At 38.0% G+C, this 25,489-nt stretch overlaps 1 protein-coding gene across 1 annotated transcript; it reads left to right on the top strand.

The window, feature by feature from the left end:
- Positions 1-4,422: 4,422 nt before the first annotated feature.
- LOC103103788 (gasdermin-C-like) lies at positions 4,423-17,427 on the top strand. The gene is made up of 8 exons (XM_056821032.1): positions 4,423-4,639; positions 10,017-10,206; positions 10,613-10,793; positions 11,389-11,494; positions 12,518-12,535; positions 13,423-13,598; positions 14,017-14,158; positions 17,237-17,427. The coding sequence occupies exons 1-8, from the start codon at positions 4,423-4,425 to the stop codon at positions 17,425-17,427; spliced, it is 1,221 nt and encodes a 406-aa protein (XP_056677010.1).
- The last annotated feature ends 8,062 nt before the right edge of the window (positions 17,428-25,489 follow it).

Genomic DNA, 25,489 nt, shown 5'->3' with positions numbered 1-25,489 from the left:
AATCTTCTAACTCAACAGGGGAGGGGTCTCGATCTGCAGTTGGTCATGGATGATCTGTAGTTGCAACAAACTGCTTTCCCCTACCTCCTTGAACAAGCCACTTGAAAGTATCTGACTAAGAGTAAAATGATTTAATGGGCAATGAATATAAGGAAAGATGGAGGGCTGGAATGAGGGAAACAGGGTCCCTGATTCCTAACCCTAGAGGTTCTTGGTTCTGGCAGCTGCAAAGCTAAATCCAGAATTTCATTCCTCTTCCCTCTACCTCCCACTCCTAATTTAGTACCAGTAGAGCCAAGGAATAAACAAGGCAAGTGCAATAGGCAAAGGGAGGCTCTGGCCCTCTCTGGCCAAGAGGTCTAGACCCTCACCAGTCTGAGGGGATTTGACTCTCTAATTAGAAGTTGTCCAAAGTACTATGATGGTGAAATACTCTTCAGAAGAAATCCTGGAGTTGGACACTTGGAAATCTTTGGTCAGGCTCTTGGCAAATCTCTGGTAAAACGAGTTGCTTCTGCTCACCTTCATATCTCCACACCAAAAGCCCTGAGTTCCTCTCAGAGCTCCCCCAGGTTAATCTTCTTCTCCCATGATCCTCTGTTACCAATGGTCTCTGGCCCTCAATCACCTCTTCTTTCAATGGTCCATCTTTTCCTTTGCAACCTGTCCTAACAATTTAGTAAAGGTACTTTGGAGAGTTTGAGTGGATGGATTCTTTTTGGAGATCAGTATTCCCCTAGTTTAGGGGTAGATGTTATGTTTAAATGGTAGAATGCTCAGTAGAAATAAATGAAAAAGAACACTTCTGATAGGATGAATAAGATTATTCTGTATTGTAGTCTTTTTTGGACTATTGGAGGTGTGATGTCCTTGGCATATTCCTTCTCAGACAACATCTCATCATCATTGATATATTGTTAGCTGTATAGAAATCAATGCAGTAGTAAGGAAAAGGGAAGAATCAAAGTGGAATCAAATGATAAGTCCCAGGATGAGAAGTGTTGAAAATGATCCCATTATTGGTCATAGCCTGAGGTTAACTATGTGGTAAACTTTGGTGCAGTGGATGATTAAGAGTTACTCTGGAGATAAAGATTTACTAGTAATGTAAAAACATAAGCTTGAATTATGGCTATGGTTAATTCTAGAATTGTGAAAACAAATAGGATGGCGAAGGTAAACCATTATGTTGTCTGCAAAAAGAAATCAAAATGAGTTCATTTTTTAGGAAAATTTATGAATTCAATTAGAATTGCTCCAAAATGGAAAATTCCTAACATTTGGCCAGTAATTGGACTCTCTCTAATTAATTTCTGAATTCTTCATGGTTGGAGCATACTTCAGTTTATTGAAATGTTTGGATTATAAAACAGTAGATTACACCATAGCTTCTCCACATAGATAGGAAATAGAAAGGAAAATTGGAAAAAGAGCAAACTTTTTCTATATAACTCTCTCATTTTTTTGCTCTGTTGGAACACTGGTAACACCATCTCAGGTCTTGTTCTCCATGACATCTATAGAGTCAATGGGTCTTATCCTCAACCTTTCTCTACTTGCCTTAAACTGTCAGTTCTTTGTTCAGCGAAGTAGTGTTTGGAAAGAAGGAAAAAGAGAAAAAGAGAAAAGGGAAAAGAGAAGTGGAGTGAGGGGAGGAGAGATGCAATGTAAATCTGTCTCTTCTTTATAGAGGTTATATATGGCATATAAAATTGCATATACATGTTAACATGTTTTAGAGTAGCATATCTACTGTAGCCCTATCCTAGATTGACAGTTGGTTTTTTCCAAAGTTGAATTTTTCTCTTCTATTTTTTCCTTTGTTTACAAAGGAATATTCTATCATGAAGGGGAAATAGAATATATTGAAAAGTGAAAGTTACATAAAAGTAAAATATTCCAATGACATTTTAAATAAATATTTGATTAAAAAAACAAGGTGGTGATAACAGAGAACTCAAATGACAAAGTCCATGATCAACCAATGTGGTTTTGCTATTCTTGCAGTACTAGATAAACAGGTTATATTGACACATAGAGGGGGTTATAAAAAGATATTCATATTTATTCTACTTCACATTACTTTTCCAGAAATACCCTTGTCATCTGGCAACTTCTCTTCTGGCAAGGAACTTGGATCCCTGGGACTTTCACATAAGACCTAATCCAGTCTATAGACTCAGTTTCCAGGTAAAGAAAATGGTAACAGCTGGACTTTGGGGGTTGGAATATAGTGAGAGAAGCAGAGAAGATTCAAGCACTGGGTTCCAAAACAGTCCATAATATCTTTCTAGTAAGAGATCTAGATCAGGTAAAGACCCCATTTTGCATTACCTGATATTGTGTAAAACAAAGTCTCTAAAATAGAGTAAATTGCATGTGATAGTCAAGGGATGAGAGATTTAACTTTTGTTGGATTACAAAGACTTGGGATATGTTCAAAGCATTTGAATGAGTAATAGTGCTGAGTCCCACCAAAGACTCTCTCTCTCTCTCTTTATTGTGAATTCAATGAAACCCTGATAATTACAATTCTCAGTATTCTCAAATGAAACTCACTCTCCCAGGTCTTAGCCTGCAGTCTTTCTGAGTTCAATAGCTAGAGCATCTGACTCTCTTCTCACAACTTTCTCCTACCTTTCTTCCAAGTATTATTGGATCCCCCTTATGAGGTTTCCTCATATCCATCCTTTCTCTCACTCCATTTACTTCTCCACATTCCTCTAGTTCATCAAATCTTAACAAGCTGCAGAGATTCTTACCCATTTTTGGCACTGGCTGTCACTTCCTGACATGGCTGATTTGGGGTTCTTTTAAGCAAAGCAGGGATATAGCAATTGTCTTCACAGGTTAGAGAGCCTGTCACAGAGGAGAGGGATTAAGCTGGTTTTGCTTGGCCTCAAAAGGGAGAATCAGGAGCAATGAGTGGAAGGTATAAGTAAATAAGTATGAAGTAGATAAGGCAGATATGGGAAAATCTTACTAAAATTAGATCAAAATGACCATAAAATGGGCAGTTTGAGACATGATAATAATAGTCCTGCCACAAATAATAGTAAAGGCTAACATTAATGTAGTCCTTCAAGACTTGCAAAGTAGAGGGCAACTGGATAGCTCAGTGGATTGAGAGCTACACCTAGAGATGGGAGGTCCTAGGTTTAAATCTGGCCTCAGACAACTGTGAGACCCTGGGCCAGTCACTTGACCCCAATTGCCTAGCCCTTATCACTCTTCTGCCTCGGAACCATTACAGGGTATTGATTCCAAGATGGAAGGTAAGGGTTTAAAAAAAAAAAAGATTTGCAAAGTACTTTATAAATATCTCATTTGACCCTCACAACAACCCTAAGAGGTACATTTTTCTATTGTTATGACCATTTTATATGAGGAAATTGAGGCAGAGATTCAGTGACAATTAGATAAGTGGGGTTAAGTTCACAGGTATAGGATTATTTTGTTTGCAAAAATTTCCCTAAGTTTCCCATCACTGGAAAGCTTCAAGAAGGAACTGAATGACAATTTTTCAGGAGTGTTGTGTAAGGGTTTCCCATTTAGTGGGTTAGACTAGATAACCCCCAAGATCCCTTTTATGAGATTTATTGTAAGGCAAGTCATACAAAGTCAATAAGTCTACAGGAAAACCCAGTTTGGTATGAGACCCTGAGAATCAGCATTAACTTGATTTTTCTGGTATGAGAAGAAAAAGTTAAAGAGTGTTCAGGAAATGTCATCAAAAGAATAAAGAACAGGAATTTCAGCTGAAAATAAATAGGAACAAATGATGGGTGTAACAAGGGGTTTTTCAAAAGGTGAAGAAAGGAGAGATTTGTAATTTTTTCACTATGTGGGAAGATTGAGGTGTGTCTAACACTAGAGTAAATCTAATATTGAATTGGATAAGAGTTTGTCTCCATCATGCTGTCATTTGTTTTGAAAGTGAGTTTTCACACTTCATCAAAAAGAGGACCTTGAGTCTTGGTGGGGCAAGGATATTTCATTCTTGGTTGAGAATAGTAGTATGTGGTTAGGGATGAAAGAACAAGAGTAGAGAAAGAGAGGGCAGTTCCCAGTGATACGAACAAATGTCAAAGGCTAAAAATTTCTGGAGGCTATTTTAAATGAATAAATTTATTATAAGTATATTATCTTCTTATATGATTATTTTATGATTAATGATTGATTTACAATTCATCCTAAAATTTAAAGTTGACTTAACTTTGCTATAATAATAACTGACTACTTACTACAAAATCAAAACAATCAGCAGTTTCAAAACAATAATCAAACTTATCAATCAATAATAATTCCTAATTAATAATCAAATTTATCAAGAGAAAAGACACCAGAAAGGAGAGGATCTATACAATCGTCTAATCTTGCCATTTTACTTTTCATCATCTGCTCTCTTCCTAGTTCTCGAATATGCCCTCCATGTTTGAACGTGATGCCAAGAAGGTAGTCAAAGAGCTGGGGAAGAGGGATCTCATACCCGTCCAGAGTCTTCTCACCTCTCCTCGATTCCACCCCTTCTGCCTGATTCGGAAGAAGGAAAAAAAATTTCCCTGGTTCTTTGAACCTACCTTCTTGGATACATATTTCTCCCTCATGGACATCTTGGAGCCAAGTTCCTCAGTCCCAGGTAAGCAGGTTTGAGGTAAATGAGCAAATGAATTACGGTAAACCTTTGGAAGAATCTTGAAAAGAGGTAAGCACACTGGGCAGTAAACTCAAGAGCATTCCCAAACACATTCATAAACACCCTCTATACAATATGGCCACAAGCATTTATTTATCACCTACTTGGTTCCTGCACTAAAAAATTCACTGGAGATAAGACTAAATCAAACCATTCCCACCCTCACGTGTTTACATTCTACTTAGGGAAATACATTCTGCAATGAGATCTAGGTGAAGAAACACTGACTTTGGAGTCAGGAGATCTTTGTTAGAAAACCATCTTTTCTATTTATTTTCTATATGACTCTGGACAAGTCACTTCATTTCTCTAGACTTCTGTTTCTCCTTATTTCTGAAATCAGTTCCATCATTCAGTACACTTAGGATGAGTTTCAATCTCTGTAAAAGACTAAAGTTAAAATAATCCCAACAAAAAGTTCTCTTCATTCTCTTTTTCTCTTTTCCAGCTTCTCCAGTCATCTTCTATCAATCCATCACTCTGAAGAGTCTCTTAAAACTGACCCTTAAAATTTTTACTTCTGCTTATTTCATTTGGCTCTTAAAGCTATGGCAGCTGTAGCAATAGCTTCTGTAGGAAGCTTTTGAAATAAGATTCCATAAAAGAATCAAAAACTTGAAAGTCAAAAGATCCTTAGAGATAAGCCAGTACAACATTCTCATGATATAGAAGAGGGAACTGACACTTCAGGAGGTTAAATAATTCATTCATGGTGGTCACCTAGGTTAAATCATAGAGCAAGAATTTAAAATAAATCACTTAAGTCCCAATCCCACACTCTTTCCACTGGTACATGTCCTCTCTCCAAAGAGCTTTTTTTTTTTTTTTAAACCCTTTGAGTCAATACTGTGTATTGGCTCCAAGGCAGAAGAGTGGTAAGGGCTAGGCAATGGGGGTCAAGTGATTTGCCCAGGGTCACACAGCTGGGAAGTATCTGAGGCCAGATTTGAACCTAGGACTTCCCGTCTCCAGGCCTGACTCTTAATCCACTGAGCCACCCAGCTGCCCCCCCCCTTTTTTTAACACACATTTTGAGACTTAGAATCCATTAAAAAAAAAAACAAATTAAAGCTCCACATAATTTTTAAATTATTGTCATTCAACCCCGCCATTTTGCAGATGAGCAAATTGCAGTCTTGAGAGTTAATTTATCTTACTGATAATTCATACAGTAAAAAAAGTACGACTCAAATCCAGATATTCTAAGTAAATGTTGTCACTGTGGCTTCATATCCTAAAATCTGTGTGGGTGTGTGTGTGTGTGTATATAAATAAAATATCCACACATTAAAACTACATAAATACACGTAGATATATACAAACTACATAAATATATGTCAAGGTTAAATTCAATTGCCACTAGATATTACTCTATGAGGTCTTCTTTTCAGTTTATTTTTAAGTAAAAATATTCTCTTCCCACCTAAACTGTGAACTCTTTGATTAAATATTAATTCCTCAAGTAGAGACTGTAAACCTCAAATTTCCTTAGACTTATAAATGCTGGTAATTTCACCATTGGGATATTTCATACTTGGAAAATTTCTTACTGATAGTCTATTGGAATGGGAACCCCATTGGCATGGGAGGAATTACATAGCTGATTCCTGGGCGACCTTAAATTAATATATATCAGTCTTTTAAAGTGATTCCCTTGTAACAAGACTCTATAAATGCTTACTGAATTTAACTGAACATACACATTCAGTCACATTCCATCCCCAGAGATTCTTTTTTTATTTCATAGAGATTTCCTAACTAGGAATAGAGACTATCATAGAAGCAAAGTGAGAGTCACTTCTTCATGGACAGGAAGTATGTTGCATAGTTCTTTCATATTCCCAGGATACCTAGTTCTATGCAAGATACATGGTAGATGTTTAATAAATACTAGTCCAATTCACAAATTCATTTTAAAATATTAACTACCTATTATGGACAAGACACAATAATTGCTGTTGCATTCTCTCCTCTCAGACCCTCATCACCTCTCACTTGAACTAACACAATAGGCTCCTATTGTTCTCCATGATTCCCCTGTCATACTCACACACACACACACACACACACATACACACACTCACACTCACACACACACACACACTAAAGGCTCCAGTAGGTCCATCTTTGCCACAATGTCAAATATAAATTCTACTGTTAACATTTAAACACATTCTTAAACTGATCCCTGCCTACCTTTTCCATCCTCTGACACATCATTCCCTCTTTCTTCTTTACTCAGATTTGTATCCTCAGCCCTTAGTAGAGAGCCCAACACATAGAAAGTGCTTAATAAATGATTGTTTTCTTCCTTCCTTCCTTCCCTCCATGTCCTTTACAGCCCAGCCATTGGGCTGCTTTGCTTCTCACACACTCTTCTCCATCTCTCCTCCAGATCACACACTTGAGCTATAGATGTCCCTCAGAGTTTCTTTTTTCATCTCTCTCTATCACACATTTGTAGATCTCATTAACTCCAAAGGGCTACCATTTCCATGTTTCTTATAATAATGAAATATAATAATATTTAACATGTATAGACCTATAAATGAAGTTATGATGGCTAGCATTGATAGACACTACTAACTTAGATTTTACAATTATTCTCTCCCTCATAACAATCCACAGAAGTAAGTGCTGTTATGATTCTCATTTTACAGATGAGCAAACTAAGACTAAGAAATGAAGTGACTTCCTCAGTGTCGCATAGCTAATAAGTGTGAGAACTTTAGATTACAACCCTAACTTTTCCTTACAAGTGTCTGCAACCAAATTTTATCTCAGGTCTTCCTGACTCCAGGCCTCGTGCTCTATGATAGGTGACAATCCTCAAGTCTACCTATCCTCACTCATAAGCTCTGTTGACCTTTAATCTGTACAATAGACATCTTAAACTCAACATATTCAAAACTGAATTTATCTTTTCTCCTAAATCCTCGCTATATCCCAACTTTATTATTACTGTAGAGGACAAAACCAGCCTCACAGCCTTTCAGGCTCAAAACCTAGGAGTTGACCTGGCCTTCTCATTATTTCTCACCCCCATATCCAATAAGTTTCCAAGGCCTATTTATATGACCTTTGGAACATCTCCCAAATATGTCCCTTTCTCTACTATTACCCTGACATCACTCTGGTTTAGGCTTTCATCACTTCATGCTAAACAATTGCAATAGACTAATTCCTTCCACATCTTTCTCCATTCCAATCCATCCTTCATTCAGCCACCAGAGTGATTTTCCTAAAGCATAGATCCAATCTTGTCACTCCCTACTCAATAAAACTCTAGTTGCTCCCTATTGCCTCCAGGATCAAAAAACAAAATTTTTCATTTGGCATTCAAAGACCATCATAACCTAGTCCTCTCCTACCTTTCCAGTTTTCTTGCACTTTCCTCGATGATACATACTCTTTAAAAGAGTGACACTGGCCTCCTGACTGTTCCACAAAAATGAATCCTCAACACTGGGCATTTTTTCTGACTGTTCCCCATGCCTGGAATATTCTTCCTCCCCAATTTCACCTGCTGACTTCCATAGTTTCCTTTAAGTCCCAATTAAAATTCTATCTTTTGATGGAAGTCTTTCCTAGCCTTTCTTAAATTCTATTTTCTCTTAATAATGTCGGGAAAATACACCCCTATCCTCTTATACTTGCTTGGATTTTAGTGATAGCAATAGGTTTAAGATAATCAACATTGTGATTCTAAAGTGATTACTATAATTCCATTATAATCTTAATTACAATCAGTAGAATTCATGATTTTTATAAAGATTTCTAACTAAATCATAAAAACTGTTTCTAAGGAAATTTCCAAGCCTTCCCTAAGGTTGCACTTCCCTTTATCATAAGACGCTGATCATCTGAGTTTCCTGTCCCGATATGGTGCAAACATCTACACCCTCCCCTTTTTAGAAATAACCATAAGTAACATCCTCCACCCCCCCACCCCCAGATCAGATGAGTTTTAGGTAATGGTCATCACTATTTCTCTAAATAAGGATACTTGTTGTGATTTTACCTTTAGACTAATATGGGCTTTCCTAAATGAACTAACCTATCAGTTTTGTTGTTGGGTAACAGTTTCTAAGAAGGTCTATATGATGTTATATCTTGTGATATAAGTCCTGAACGTTGTATGGACACATTTATTTTGTTACTGTACTAGTATAAAAACCATGTCTCTGCTGCCTTGCATTGTATCTTGCTGGGGACTAATGATGTAATACATGTAAGGGACCGATTTTGTTGAGACTTGGCCCTCTTCCAATAAAATCTAACTTTCTACCTTGACTTGGAGAATTTGACCATTTGACTTTATTTACCTAAATTGTCTATATCAGTCCAACAGGTTTATTTTTCCCAACAGTATTTTCTAGGTTTTCTTGTATATAGCTTGTTTTTACATATTTATTTTACGTATTAGCTATCCCATTAGATTGTAAATTCTATGAGGACAGCAATTGTCACCTAACTCCTTGATACATTCTCTTCAATCGAGTGACACTGTTCTCCTGACTGGTCCATGAATACAAATCTTCATTTCTCAGCCCTGAAAATTTTTTCTGGCTGGTCCCCATGCTGAAATGTTCCCTCTCCTAAAATTCCACCTAGTGACTCCCATGGCTTCCTTTAAGTCTATACTAAAATTCCATCATTTAATGGAAGTCTTCCCTAGCCTTTCTTAATTCTTGTGCCTTTGTTCTATTACATTTTCTAATTTATCCTGTAAATATTTTTGAATATATTTGTTTTACATGACATCTCTCACATTAGATTGTAAGTTCCTTGAGGCTAAGTTCCTTGTCTCCTTCTACATCATCCTTAGCACAGTGCCTGACATATAGTAGATACTTAATGAATGTTTCCTGATTGTTTGATATCTCTCTAGGTTCTATTCCTTTATATTAGCTGTTGTCCATACCTTGGATTGATCTCCCTACCCCCTTCTACCACTCAGAATCTCTGCTGGCTTCCCACAAATTAAATATAAGTGCCAAATTCACAGCAATCCTTTCCTAATCACTACAACTACAAGTTCCCACATGTCTCCATTGTCTATATATTGGGTATATCTTTACACCTGTCGATGTTTTATCCACACTAGAATGCAAGGCAGGGACTGTTTCACTTCTGTATATATATTCCCAACTCTTCACACAGAATGTGGAAACAACTTGTGTGTAGCTAAAGCTGAATGATTGGTTGTTCGAGAGGTTAATAGGAAAGTGGGTGTCTATGTATGTCTCACCATGTCCATCCTACAGGTTGCAACGTTTGTTCTCAGTGTTCTTGGAAATTGTTCTTCCTTCTTCTCCAGAAGTGACGTCAAGCAAACCCCTCCATTTCTATGAAACAGAGTATACGGAGTTACAGGGAAATATGGATCTGAATGTGACCCGTGAGGTGCAGGGGAAGGTGACAGGGGCTACCACATCATCCCACAACTTGGCTCTGAAGCTACAGATCCTCACTGTTGTCCCACAAATCTGGGAGACCTTGATGGAGAGGTGAGGTCATTTCAATGGAAATTAAAAAGGAAGAAACTTAGAGATAGGAAGAAAAGGTTGGGGAAAAGATTTCATACTAGGATGACCTTTTCTATACCTCCACATCTACTTCTGATTCCTGGGACTGAAATAGTGGAATAGGGTGCTGAGAGAGGGGAAAATGGAAATATTGGACTGTTTTTACCTTTAGTGTTTAGCAGGGCCATACCCCCCAGACCCACCCAAAATTAACCCAAATTCCCAAATCCGATTATCATTTAAAATCAAATAAGCCATCAATACTGTGTTATGACTCATCCCAAGACTTCTAACCCCACAGCATCACCGTAGGGTTGTGGCCCTATGAAGGCACTGGAACACTTCATCCAAGGCCCTCTTCTAACCTCTCACCTCATTTACCTTTCAGAAAAGTGAAGTCAAAGCACTCCTTCCTTCAAGAGGTGCAAAATCGTGGGGAAAAACTTTACGTGGTGGCAGAGGCTGTAGAGATCATAGAAGATACAATTCTGATGCAATCCAACAAAAATGAAGGCTCAATACAGGCATCCCTGGGACAACTATCTTCTCTCCCAGGCATTAACTTCAAGGTGAAGAATCTAAGCTAGAATGGATGGAGGGAAGTACAGAAAGTTCTACATAGCCAGTTCTTTCTGAATGCTCAGAAGTATCTAAACTGAAACCAGAGTTTTAGGGATTCTATAGCAGTCCACTTAAGGGTCCTATTTCCCACAGGTTCCTATAAATAGATGATTGCCTCAGTTCCTCACTATAAAATGGAGAAGGAAAAAAAAATTCTCCAGTACCTTGAACAAGAAAATTCCAAATGGGGCTACAAAGAGTCAGACATAAATGAAATAATAACAAAAGAAATTAGAAAAAGAAATCTTCACACTTTAAGTAAGCCTTTTAGGAAAGTTTTTAAACCTCATTTTAATCTCATTACCTTTTAAAATCTCTTTGTCACAGTATTAGGCCCTTGCTGCTGTGTCAACCTGGAGAAAGAGCATGCCAAAATCTTTATGATTCATGGTTTGACAAGTCATTAATTCACTCCTTTCACTTCATTTGTTAATAGTCTGAACTCTTAAACCTTACTCTATTCTAAAAGTGTTCACCTGAAACCTGTATTTTTGCTCCCAACTCCCTGAAAAATACCATTCCACCTCCATTTTCTTTCCACAGGGCGAAGGTAAAGGTCAAACAGATGGAAAAAAGGGAGTGAGTGTTAACCAGGGCTACATCGTGGCTTTTCGAGCTCTGGAGCTCTTCATTCACAATGATAAATGGAGTAAGCAGAGGGAACTTGGGTTGGAAAGTATTTGTTCTGGGATAATAAGAAAGGGGGAGGCACAACATGGTTTGGCACCATTCCTTTTGTTTCCCTCTTCTCCCTAGCCTATTGCCTTCTAATGTATGCTGTGTGGCACGAATAGCTACTGCTATGGCTATGGCATAGCACAGATTGTTTATTGTCTCCTTCCTGCAGGTGCTAAAATCAGTCTTTGCCACCAACTGCTGCGATATGGTAAACATAGATAGGACAGTTTCTGTTCCTTGTGTCCTAGATAGGAGGGATGAGGCAGGTGATATCAAGCACTTAATAACTTAAACCTAATGGGAAAGAAGGAAGAATTCCATAATTTTCTTCCAGGGGAACTCAGTATACAGAAACTGACTTGAGACTCAGTGAGGAAATAGAGTTGTTGTAACCAGAATTAACCATTTTTCTTCTCTGTCCAGGAGTTACTTATATTCATGAGCAAACAAGGAGTCATGGTAAGTAGCAAAGCTGAAACAGACACTCCAAGGCAATATGGCCAAGAGGGATGAATGCTGAGCCTGCTCTAGAGAATTCAATCTTTTTATTCTACTAAAATGGGTTCAAAGGTCAACTCCATTCACTCTGGGGACTGGAAAGGGTAGGCAAAGGTCTTATGTAGTTTTCCAGTTTCTCCTCACCATCAAAATCCCTTCCCTTGCTAGAATTAGGAGCTAATAACATAAACTTCTGCTATTGGCTTATATGACCCAAGACCCCTTCCTGGTCCTTGCTTATCTCTTAAGTCCAAAAGGTTACATCCAACAACCCCTAGGCAACAGATTTTTTCACCATTCTATAGACCCTTGAGAATATCTATGAAGTGTTCAGAACTCCCTAATCACCAACAGAGACTTCTGAATCAGTCCACTAAAGAGCCTTCATTTACATCAGTATGTGTGGCTCAGGACTCAGACCTCAACTATAGATATATCAGACTTCATGACTCAGTTCCTTATAATTCACTTGGGGATTTTTTTTCTCTTTTTCTAGTGGAAGAATTCTACATTGGTGAGTTGTTTTGATGATCTCTACTTTTTGATGGTGGAAGGCATTAGAAGGTTCTCTTCACAGGGATACTATCTTTCTTTCCATATATTTGGATAAGAGCAGGAGGAGTATTTTTCACCCTTGGTGTACATGGCATTAGGATCTTCTCAACAACAAGTTCTTTCCAAGGCCTATCTAACAGGATATCTTACCTCCATACCCAGCCACAAACAATATTTGTAAAGCACACAGTACAGTGCCAAATATATAGAGGGCATTTAATAAATATTTCTATCCTCCCATCTCCTTTCCCCATACATTCATCAGGAACAAGGAGATTATTTCTCCTTGAAGAAGGTTTGAGTCCATTCCCAGATTAGGAGAGGTTGAAGATAGTTGCAGGTTCGATCTCTTTCCCTAAATATTTTATAATCCTGTTGGGGAATATTTGGAGTCTTAATGTGGGAGGAAAAAATAGGAACATGAAGGCTAGAGATAGAGGAAAGATATTCTCATCCTGAAAAGCATTTATGAAAAGAGAAAGGGGCAGGGTGGTGGGGTGGAGGACAGTGAGTCCTAAAACCTTGCCCATAATTGGGAGGAAGATAACTATAATCTAATTGACAAATATTATTACTTAATAATAATACTTATATTATTCCTCTTAAAGAGAAACAGATTCCTGACTGAACTCTGGAAGAGCTAAAGGGGAAAGGAAAAGAATTTAAAGTAATTGAAGGAAAAAAAAAACGAAGTGGGAATGAGAACTGTGTTCAAGCTGGGAGGTATCTGGGATCTGGGCACATCTGGAGAGGTCAGAGGGGAGCCCAAGTGAGAAACCAAGACTGTGTTTGAAGAATTGGAGAGGGGCATTCCCAAAGTATACTTTTATTCTTCTATTTTTACAGATAGATTGACTGGGAAACATATCTATGCTCCAACAAATTTTGAGGAATTTCAGGAAATGATGATAAGGGAGCAAGAAGCTCTTCTCAAAGGGTCCAGAGAGCTCCGGGTCACACTGCTCCATGTAATCCAAAATATACTAGGAAACAGGAAGGCTCTACACGACCTGGAGGACATGGTGATAAAACAGGGGAAGAATGCTAAAGACAGGGAGAATGTGGCTGTGGATGGAAGAGGTTGAAGGGAACAGAATAGAAGATAGTATGGGAATTATAGAAAACAACTAGACAGGAAGGATGACCCTGTGGCTCAGATTCCCTTATATAAAAAAAGACAATCCTCTAAAAAACTAGAAAAACATTAATTTCTCATGGGAAGGCTGAGATAATATAATTAAAATAACAATCCTCTAAACAAGTGGAAAAGCTTTAATCAAGATCCCTTATCTAAAAACTTCAAAGGCTCACAAATAGTGTCATGACTGGGGCACAGGGTAGGATAGAAATGGTAGACTGAGGGAACTGGACCTTGAAGTGTAAGAAAGGAATATCCAATATATATTCCTCACTATCTCCTTTGTTGCCTCTTCCCTGCAGCTGGATCAGGTGCCAGACATGAGAGAGAAGGGGCAATTGGAAGGCCCTGGGGTCTGCATCCTAAAACACCTACAAGACAACTCAGGAGATGCATCCAACCAACAGACAGAGAGCATCCTCTACTTCCTCGGCGCACTAATGAGTAAGGAGTGGATAGGAAAGAAAGAAGAAACTAACAGTTTAAAGGAATCTCCTGTTACCCACTGAATGCTAAGCCCCTAATTCTATTATGGAATTTAGCCTGAATTTCTTTTAAACAAATAATGCTTTTCTTCTTAGCAATTACCCCATGTAAAATGAGGGGCTGGTATTAGGCACTTTCTGTCTACCATTCCATTTTTATCTGTCAATCAACAAGAATTTCTTAAGTACTATATTCCAAGTATTGTACATACAAAGAGAAAAATGAAAGTCACTGGTATCAGGGAGCTTGTATCCTAATGTAAAAGATAATATGTACATATCCCAATTGGTAAGTCAACAAGCATTTATTAAGCACTTGTGATAAACTAGGCACAGGACCAATCACCAGAGGTAAAAGGAAAGGAAGACCTCCCTCCTTTCAAGGAGCTTTCAATCTGATGGAATCAATAAGTCTATAAAAAGGTGATAGAAGGGTAGCTACGTGACTCATTGGTTTGAAAGCCAAGCCTAAGAAAGGAAGGTTCTAAGTTCAAATCTGGCTTCAGGCACTTCCTTCTGTGGCACCCAGGGCAAATCACTTAACCACCATTGCCTAGTCCTTGCCATTCTTCTGCTTTGGAACCAATACTTTCTATTGGTTCTAAGACAGAAGGTAAAGATTTTTTAAAATATAGATAGAGGCTAGATTTGATTTAGGGAAATCTCTGGTGAGGAAACACATTTTAATAATGCAACTTGGTATTTTCTATGCAATTTAACTCTTAGAGTTGCCTAAATTCCCGAGAAGGTAAATAAAATGTCAAAGGAATCATGGTCAATATGTGACAAAGGTAGGACTTGAAGAGGTCTTCCTGCTCCCACTGCTGATTCTCCTGTGCAATATGCCATTCGGGCTTCATAAATGTAGAGTACATACAAAATAGATAAAAAGTACTTCAGAGTAGGAGTACACTGATGGACCAGGAAATGCTTACTACCAAAAGTTGACCCTTCAGCTGAATCTTGAAGAAAACAAGGAATTCCACCAGTCAGAAGTTAGGAGACCTGGCATTTCATTCCTGAATGACATTCATGGAAACTGAGGATGTAGACTATGAGGAAAAGCTCCTCAGCCAGTACAACTGGATTATCAAATGCATAGAGTGAAATCATGTGAAAAAAAAAAAACTTGGAAAGATAAACAGAGAGCCAGATTAAAGAGTTTTAAATTAAATTAACTTAGTTTCAGGGGATGAAGCTGATGTTGGTATGATGAGGTCAATTTGCCAAAGAGAATATTGGAATGAAAAAGTATGAGCATTGTAGATCAAATAGGAGGCTATTAAAAATATACGAGAGATGATGAAGACCTAAACTACAGGGTGGATGTCTGAATGGAAGAAAGGGTTCATATCCTGGAAAAATTGTGGGCATGGATAAAAAGATTTGGTAATGGGTTATATATGTGGGGTAAGAGTTTGGAGTCAAAAATAACACCTCAGAATGCCAACTGGGATGTAAAGGAGGATAGGGGTACTCTTAACAGAAACAAGAAAATTTGGTGGAAGGGTGGGTTTGATGAGAAAGATAATGAGCTTTCTTTGGGATAAGTTGAAATTCAAATGTCTATGGTATAACCATTTTGAAATATCTAATTAGAAGTTCCTGTTGGGAAGCTGGAGGTTGGGTGAAAGACTAGGTCTGGATATATAAATATGGATAGGGGGCAGCTAGTGGATTGAGAGTCAAGCCCAGAGACAGGAAGTCCTGTGTTCAAATCTAGCCTCAGATACTTCCTAACTGTGTGACCCTGCGCAAGTCATTTAACCCCTATTGCCTGGCCCTTAGCACTCTTTTGCCTTGGAACCAATACAGAGTATACAAGGCAGAAGTTAAGATATTAAAAAAATGATATGAGGATATCATAAGTATAGAGATTGTTTTTAGAAATATGGGAACATATAAGGTGACCAAATGAGAAAGTATAGCATGAGAAAAGAGAAAATTGCTAAGTCGGAGCCTTTGGGTACCCCTACAGATAGTGAGCATCACATGAATGATGAATCATCATACTAGACAGAGAAGTAGAGTCACAAATACCCCAAAAACATAGGGTATCTTGGAAAAGAGATTAAGTAAAATGAGGATAAAGTTTAACCATTAGATTTAGTAAATAGGAGATTATTTGAAGAGAGTAATTCCACTTTTATTATAGCATTAGAACCCAGATTTAAGACCTAAAGAAATAAATGAAGGCAGCTTATATAAATGGCTTTTTCCAAAAATTTTATTGAGAAAAGGAGAGGAGCTATCAGATAATATTTAACAGAAATTATATAACTAGTGCATTTATGCTTAGAACAAAAAACCTTGGATTTTAGATATGACATTCTTGGAAGTTTTTATTTATGTCTTTTTTTGTATTTTCATTTCGTCCTCTAATTTGTAATAGGTCTGGCTAGTGTTCCTTGATAATTTCTTTCTTTATTATTCTTCTTTTTAAATGCTTACCTTCTGTCTTGAAATCAATGCTGTGTATTGGTTCTGAGGCAGAAGGTCAGTAAGGGCTAGGCAATGAGGGTTATGTGACTTCTCCAGGGTCATACAGTAAATGTCTGAGGCCAGATTTGAGCCTAGGACTTCCAATCTCTAGGCCTGGCTCTCAATCTACTAAGTCACATAGCTGCCCCCGTTCCTACCTGGCACGTTAGGTTCAGTATCAGGTCTGGAATTTGAACCTGAGTTCAAATCTGGCATCAGACCCTTTCTAGTTCCATATCCATGGGCAAGTCACTCAACCCTGATTGCCTCAGTTTCCTCATCTGTAAAAGAATATGGAGAAAAAATTACAAACCACTACTCTACCTTTGCCAGGAAACACCAAAGGAAGTCACAAAGAGTCAGACCTAACTGAAATGACTGAGCAAAGACTTCTTTATGATTGAAGGTTTAAGAGTTTCCTTGTTCAGTCTTCTAGGTCAATTGTTTGGATGGGGAGAACTTTCTTTTCTGCCTCAAATATGATGAGGGGAAAATGGAGCTCTCTAGAGTCTGAGCTCATTCTGAAATCCCATCATGTTCTCTGATCTCTTCCTAGTCCTGACTGACACTCAGCAAGAGCTGCTGGCCCAGTCCCTGGAGAAGAGGATCCTGCCTCAGCAGCTGGAACTGGTGAGAAAACCCAGGGAGACCACAATCTTGGAGAGGGTGATGAGGAGTCAAGGGAGGGAGAGGAGGAGGGTAATAGAAGAAATGATGGCAGGTGGCGCTAATTTCAAATCTTCTTGAAAGCTCTGACATGAATCTCCCTTACCTTTCAGGATGTGGATTTCACTCCCACCTTAGAATTGATATTATTTACTACTTATGTGAACTTGATCCTTGGTTTCTTCATCTATATTATTCAGCTGTTGAACTAGATAACCTCTGAAGTCCTTTTCAATTTTATAATCCTTAATAACTTTAAGTAGCTCTAGCAAGAAGAACTTAAAACATTGGTAAAAGTCTTTAATCTTCTCCAGGATATTGGTTTGAAAGATCAAGCTAGGTAGTTTGGGGATCCCTTTGAATTCTGTGTGCCTAGCTAAGTGCTTATAACATTTGTTCTCTTGACCTGAATTCACGTAGTTATAACAAAATGTCAAATTTCAAAGCAACAGGTTAAATAATTTTTTAACAGTGAAGTTGTTTTTCAGTAAAATAAGTAATCCCTGTAAATGGTAAGCTTTCTATTGCTACAAATATTTAAACAGAGAAGAAATGATCATATGCTACCTATATCATATAAAGGACCTCAAGAGTAAAAAGTCCTTTTTTTACTCAAGAGTAAAAAGGTCCTTTCCATTGAGGAGATAGAGTGAAAATAGTACTAGACTCAGAAACAGAATTCTTCTGAGGTCATAAAGATTAAAGAATGTTAGGGTGGAAAAGATGGGCTTTAGTTGCAGTAAGAAATGTGGGTTTAAAGAACAAGTACCACAATTTCCCAATGACACCCATGCTTATTTCAATCTTTACTCAATTTTTGTCCCAGCACCTGGGATGCCATTCCAATATTTTTAATCACAGCCCAGACAGGCAAATTCAGGGGACATTCCATTAACGTTTTATGATTATTCTCATGATTTCATGGATTTGAATGGGTTTCATTCTTAAAATTTAGGTAAGGAGGGAGATAATTTGCTTTTCTAAGACCAATCAAAAAAAGGTATTTGCCCTTATTATAAGAATTTTTAATTTTGCCAATGAATTTTGACCTCAAAATGGTTCAAAATACCTTTGAAGAACCTCATGGGCAAGGAAAAAAAAGTCACTTAGGAGCCAAATTGGAGGGTATGATTGGGAAGGACTTTGATAAAGAGAGTGCTATAGAATCTCCCCAACGGGCAGGATATCTACCCCAGGACCACCCCTCTGATCATTTTGGTTCTGTCCTCCAGGTTAAGAGTATCTTGAAAACAAACTTTGGTCAACCAGGAGAAAGTTCATTCTCTGTCCATCCAAAGCTTCTGTCTGAACTCAAAGATGAAGATCAGGCTATCACAATGAATCTGATGAAAGAGTGTGGTCTAAATCTTGAGTGTGCTGGATCTCAGACAAAATGGAATAGAGAGGCAGAAAGCTCTATCTCTGCCCTCTGTGTGGTCATCTCATTCCTGCAGCTGCTGACTCAAGCTTAACTCCCTGGCAGCAACTATTCATTCAGAAGGCATGAAGAGGAAACAAAAAAGGAGATTCCTCTAAACCCTACTAGTATCATCTTTTTTTCTTTTGGGCCAGCCACATTCTACCTTATAAATATCCTTAATGGTATATATCTTTTCCCTTCTACCAGGTTGAAAGCTCCTTGAAGAAAAGGGATCTGTTAGATCCCTTTCAATACTTACTACATTTCCCTGCACAAAATAAATGTCCTCTAAACATTTATTCGATTGTTGAATTTAACTAAAAAAGAAATTGTCAAAATAGAATATTCTACCATAGCATAATATTCCAAGTGCAATACACAAGTTAAACTATCCTAGAAGAGCTTAGATAAAATCCACTCATTCATTCAACAAATATTGAAGGACAGCTAAGGGTACAGTGTATATAGCATCAAGTCTGGAGTCATTAGGAACTGGGTTCAAATTTGACCTCAGACACTTCCTACTTACATGACCACACATGGGTCATTTAATCCTGCTTTCCTAGCCCTTGGCCTTCTGTCTTTCATTTGTTACTAGAACAGAAAGTAAGGGTTTAAAAAAAAAAAACAAATATTGAGGACCTACTATGTGCTAGGAACTGTTCTATATTCTACAGGAGAATGGAGGGAGTAGAATACTTAGACCTGATGATATACATACAAAATCAAAGATAATCCTTAACTTCAAGGCACTTACTTTCTAATAGGATAAAAAAAATGTGTAAAGGGGAGCTGGAAATGCAGGTGAGGGGAGAAGGGAGGAAATGAAATTGTTATGGCAAAGAGGTGGCTACACAACTAGTAAATGTCTGAGTTTGATGAGTCTTCCTAATTCTAACACCAATACTCTATCCACTGAACCACTGAGCTGCCTGAGTCATTATCCGCATGTCATGTTCATACTCATGTCCTCTTTGACTATTGTACTAAGTATTCTTCTTTTTTAAAAGTACCTCTTTAAAAAAAAGTACTCTGCTTAACTATCTATATATTAAACAAGATAACTGAATAATAATTAATTAATAATTAGGATTTACAAGTCTGCATAAACTTTGTACATGTCAACACAAAATATTTTTAAATAAATGTGCATAATCATATTCTTCTTACTAAAAGTATTATTAATAATATTGAAGCTTTTATACAATTAATAAAATAAATTTTTATTTCTTTTTATCTCATTTTATTTCTTTTTGCATGTGTTTTAGTATGTACATTTAACACAACAATATATGTACATAATTTATAAAGAAATATTAATATATTGTGGGTGCATGTTCAAACATTTAGTAGATAATAGTACACAAGCAAAAACATTTGGAGAGCTTTATCTAGAGCACTTATGCCATTTTGATCACCTTGTTCTAGAAATAATAGCTCAATAGACTCCAAACTTTTGATAGCAACATCTACCTATTTTACAAAAAAAGCCACACTCCTCACATACACTGCTTTCATAAAACCCTGCTTTGGGGTATATCATATTCTATATAGCAAACTGACTCAAATGGTAGTGGAAACTGTGGATTATGTTAGTAACGTTACACTGACTGTTTTACAATTGCCATTTCAATATGAACTGGCTCTCTGGCAAGTCCTGGCACAAGTATATGTGCTCTTTATGACTGTGTTGCAGACTCTAACCCAAGTGAAGAAAATATTCAGATTCATGGTTCCCCTTAAGGCAGAAAAGATTATGGCTGTTGATACCAACTTAGAGGGCATGATTAAGGCTGTATTTGAACAACTAATTAAGGGAAAGGGGCTAGATCTAGATATGGGCAAGGACAATGGGCAATCAGAGAATGTACCTCAGGAAACTAAAGGTGGCAATGAAAATGAGAACCAGCCTGCTAATGACCCTGAGAAATTCTGTCCTTTGAAGGAAGTCATCAAGCTAACCAGTAATGCTGGTGTGATTCACTCAAAACCCATAGACAATTCTCCACACAGAAACTTGAGTCCATAAAATGCCGTTTCTCAAAATTTGCAGACAATCCTTTTAAATCCCAAAAGGAGCTTAAACAGGCATTCAGGATCTTTGGTCCAGACTTCGAAGATATCAAATTCCTGTTGTCTGAACTGTTCAGCCCCCGTGAGCAGAGGCAATTTTTGGAGAAAACTAGATCTGACAGCAATCTGACTAGCTGGCCAACAGTAGAACTAAGAGGGGATATGAACTTTGCCAATCCAACTAGCATGTCCTACCTGAGAAGGTGCAGGGAGGATTTGTTGCAGGCAATTAAGCAATGCTATTCTAGACCAAATGCATGGGCCAAATTTGAAAAGATCTGGCAGGATAAAAGGGAACATCCTGCCCCATACATAGACCATCTGTCAGAAATGACAGAGGCAATCTTAGGACTAGAAGCCAATAATGAAGAGACAGCTGGACACATCCATAGACAATTTCTTAGGGGATGCACACCCAATTTGAGAACATTTTTCAAGAACTATTTCCCTAAGAATGACTCAGTTTCCCTAATAGAATTGAGTGAGACTTCAGGTTACCTATTTGAAAACAATTCAGATCAAACCAAGCAAGTTCAAGATCTGAAAGATAAGTTAGAGAGGACTGAAAATGATTTGAAACAACATCTGAACACAGTTAGGATTTACACAAAACTTACTCAAAAGAAACCTAGTTACCAGGCAAGATCAGTGCAAAGAGAAACTAGGGAATGTTTCTTTTGTCAATGGAGAGGACACTTGATTAGAAACTGTTTTCTAAAGAAGAAACATGAGAGTACTAACAGAGACAAACATAATACACAAACTAGGTACAAAAAATCCACTTGTTCACACTGCAAGTTAAAGTCCTCACAACAAGCTCCAGACTTGAGTGAAATGCAATTTGCTATAAAAACTGGAGCAAAGCCAAAGTATTCTGATGTGGTCAGAAGCGAGTTATGATGCCAGGCCCATAAGTTATGTAGTGTGACACTTGGAGATGACAATGAGGCTGTTGTTGAAAATGATAGAATAAAGTTGGAAATAGTGTAAAATTGGTGCAAGAAAATGAATCTGTGAATGATAGCCATTGCAATAAGGCAGTAAAAAGGCTGAGACAGATTTAAAGAAAATGAGGAAAAAACTTCCGGGTAAGTATGGCTGCAGAGTAAATGCGGCTTGCTTCCTCTCCTCAGACCCAATGACACAGATGACCACAAAAGAACCTCCCAAAATAAAAAAAACAACCATCCTCATGAGAACGGAGAGACCCCACAACAAGGCAAAGTTCTGAAGGTAGGTGGGATTCCAGCACCTCCACAATATAAGGGAACAAAAAGCTGTCCCACCTACCCCTCCCCCACCAAACAGCTGGAGCCAGAGGTAATGTCAGCACCGGTCAGAATCAACAAGTGAGGAAGGAGCACCCCAGGACTGAACAACGGGCAACCCCAGGTCTGGGGACCTGAATAGGATCACCAAGGTCCTTTTCATGAGAGTATTAACACCCAAAACCCCGATAGGTGTGCTGGGGGAGCACAGATCTCGGGCGCCCAGAACTAGCGCACTGTAATCACCAATTGCGTGAAGGGATTCCCTGACATGAGCAAGGGGCACCTATAGGTCTTGGGAGTTAGCTAAGACAACCAAAGACTTTCACCTGAGAGCACTAACTCCCAAAACACAGGCAGGCAGGGGAGGGCAGTCCCTGGGCCTCCCCAGGAAGACAGCTGCAGAGAACCTAGAATTAGCCTGAGAATAAAGCCTTGACCATTATACCCCTATACTGAGGGCAAGTACTACTCATTCAGATTTCTGACTGGAAAGGGGAGGAAGGAGGAAAAAAAACAAACAAAACACAGAGATGGCAAACTGTACCCAAGAACCCAAACACCCCAACACCAAGAAAAGCAAGAAGGGGGTGACCTTGGATACATTTTATGGAGGGAAAACACACAAAATAAAAAACAGAGGAAATACCAGAAGAGGAAGCTCAAACAAATGCTCCAAAATCTTCCAAAAGAAATGGAAATAGTCCACAAGCCCTTGAAGAATTTAAATTGGAAGTTATCAAAAAGATGGAAGTCTTCTGGCAGGAAAAATGGGAAATAAAGCAAAAGGAACTCAGCAATCACAAGCACAAAAAAACACAACTACAGAAACAGCTTGAGGCCTCAAATAGCAGGATAGAACAAACTGAAAAGGAAAATCAGGCTTTAAGGGTCAGAATCAGGCAAGTGGAAGACAATGATCTTGCAAAAGACTAAGAAATTAGAAGATAATATAAAATATTGTGAACCTTAAAAATTCTCAGACCCTACTTCATAAGGTCTGGTTAAGACCATTCCCCACTTTAAACAAGGAAGGAACTAAGATCAGGAATGTGAGACCTCTACTCCACCCCTACTTAAGCCTGCTTTAGGGAAGAAACTCCTTGCTGAACAATGAAAAATACTTAAACCCATACTTATAGTAAAGCAAAAGTTCTTAAGCTGTGCCTATTTTTAGATCTAATACAAAAGGGTGCTAAGTGCCTATAAAGGTCAGGCAACTTGTGAATTTACAAGGAGCAAAGAGGTGAGAAACTTACTCAGAGGTTTTCTGGTGTGAACTTAATAAAAAATTTAAGCCTTCTTAAGTGTGAATTAAGAATGGTCTGTCCTTTGAAAAATGTCTACTGTGATTGGTAGATGTGAGAACTTAGGGGAGGTGACATAGGAGAAAATTCCGTTTAAAAAGGAGGCCTCAGGAGAGAGAGGGAGATTGATTGAGCTGCTGGAGTCAGCTGAGATGGAGCTGACCTAGTGTCTCTGAACCCTAGAATCCTTTCTTCGACAAATCTTGTGGTGAGTGAATAAAGGACTGTCTGATCTTTCTCTTAGGGCTTGGGCCTGGGTTGGCCAGGGCTGGCCTGGGCCGGCCTATCCTTTTCTCATTATTTCCTTTGTCTCTCTCTCTCCCTTTCTTTAATTCCTCATTTGTATTAATTAAAATCTCTATAAAACCTAGCTGACTTGGGTCTATTTAATAATTGGGAATTTTTCCCTGGCGACCACCTTATATTTGATTTAAAACAAGACACTCTCTTGAAACCATATTTTCTGTGGTAACAATTTAAGGCTCCAACCACTCTTTTATCACCACAATTTATGTCTTCCACTCTTTTAATCATCACAATATCTCACTGACAAGGTGACAGACCTGGAAAATAGAGGAAAGAGAGACAATCTGAGAATAATTGGCCTAACAGAAAAGCCAGAAATAAATAGTAATCTTGACATCATAATACAAGATATCATCAAAGAAAACTACCCAGAGATTCTAGAACGAGGGGGCAATACAAGCATTGAAAGAGTTCACAAAACACCCTCTACACTAAATCCCCAAAAGACAACTGCCAGGACTGTACTTGCCAAATTCCAAAGCTTTCAAGCAAAAGAAAAAATCTTACAAGAAGCCAGAAAAAGACAATTTAGATATAAAGGAATGCCATTCAGGGTCACACAAGACCTTGCAATTTCTTCTATGAATGACCAAAAGGCATGGAACATGATTTTCAGAAAGGCAAGAGCTCTGGGTCTTCAAACAAGAATCAGATATCCATAAAAACTGACTACATATTTCCAGGGGAAAGTATGGGCATTCAACAAAATAGAAGATTTCCAAGTTTTTGTAAAGAAAAGACCAGAACTCTGTGGAAACTTCGACAACCAAACACAAAGAACAAGGAAAACTTGAAAAGGTAAATATGAAGGAAAGGGGAAAGGAGAAAAATGTTATCTTTTTCTTTTATTCAAACTCTCTTCTATAAGGACAACATTTATATCAAATTACATATATTATTATGTGGGGAAAATGTAATGTGTAACTCTCAAAAATGCATCCATCATTAGAGTAGTTGGAAGAATCACACATAGGGAATGATTGGGGCATTAAGACAATATGGAGAAAAAGGGGGTGAAAGAAAGAAAAAGGGAGGGGGTGATTCATTGATGGTACTAAGATATACTTCAAGAAATAGAAAAAAACTAAATAGAATAATCTTTCTCACACAAAGATACACATGGGAAGGGGAAGGAAAGGAATTTCCTATAGGGAGGAAAGGAAGAAAGTGCTAACTGGTATTACTTAAACCTTACTCTCAGTGAAATCAACTCTGAGAGCTTAGAACATCTAGATCCATTGGGATCTTAAACTTTATGTTATCCAACAGGGTAAGAGAGAAGGGGAAATTAAGGAGGGGAGGAGGAAGGGAATATAAAAATGTAGGGAAGGAGAGATGGGAGGGGAAGGGAACAAAAATGGAGGGGCTAGAAAGGGAAACATATTAAGGGAGGGGACTAGGGGGACTAATCTAAAGTAAATCACTGGTTTAAAAGGTTATAGCTAAAGAAGAAAGGTCAGAATTAGGGGAGGATATCAAAATGCCAGAGAATCCTCAAGTGACAATCATAACTTTGAACAAGAATGGGAATGAACTCACCCATAAAACATAGATAGATAGCAGAATGGATTAGAATCCAAAACCCTCCCATACATTGTCTTCAAGAAACACATATGAGGCGGGCTGATACTCAAGGTTAGAATTAAGGATGGAGTAAGACCTTCTGGGCCTCAACTGATAGAAAGAAGGAAGGAGTTGCAATCATGATATCTGACAAAGCCAAAGCAAAAATAGACCAGATGAAAAGGGATTGGGAAGGTAAATATATT

This window comes from Monodelphis domestica, chromosome 3, assembly GCF_027887165.1.
Source record: "Monodelphis domestica isolate mMonDom1 chromosome 3, mMonDom1.pri, whole genome shotgun sequence".
In the NCBI taxonomy this organism is placed as follows: Eukaryota; Metazoa; Chordata; class Mammalia; order Didelphimorphia; family Didelphidae; genus Monodelphis; species Monodelphis domestica.
The sequence above is the reverse complement of the archived record's forward strand: the minus strand, read 5'-3'. Positions and strand labels throughout refer to the sequence as shown.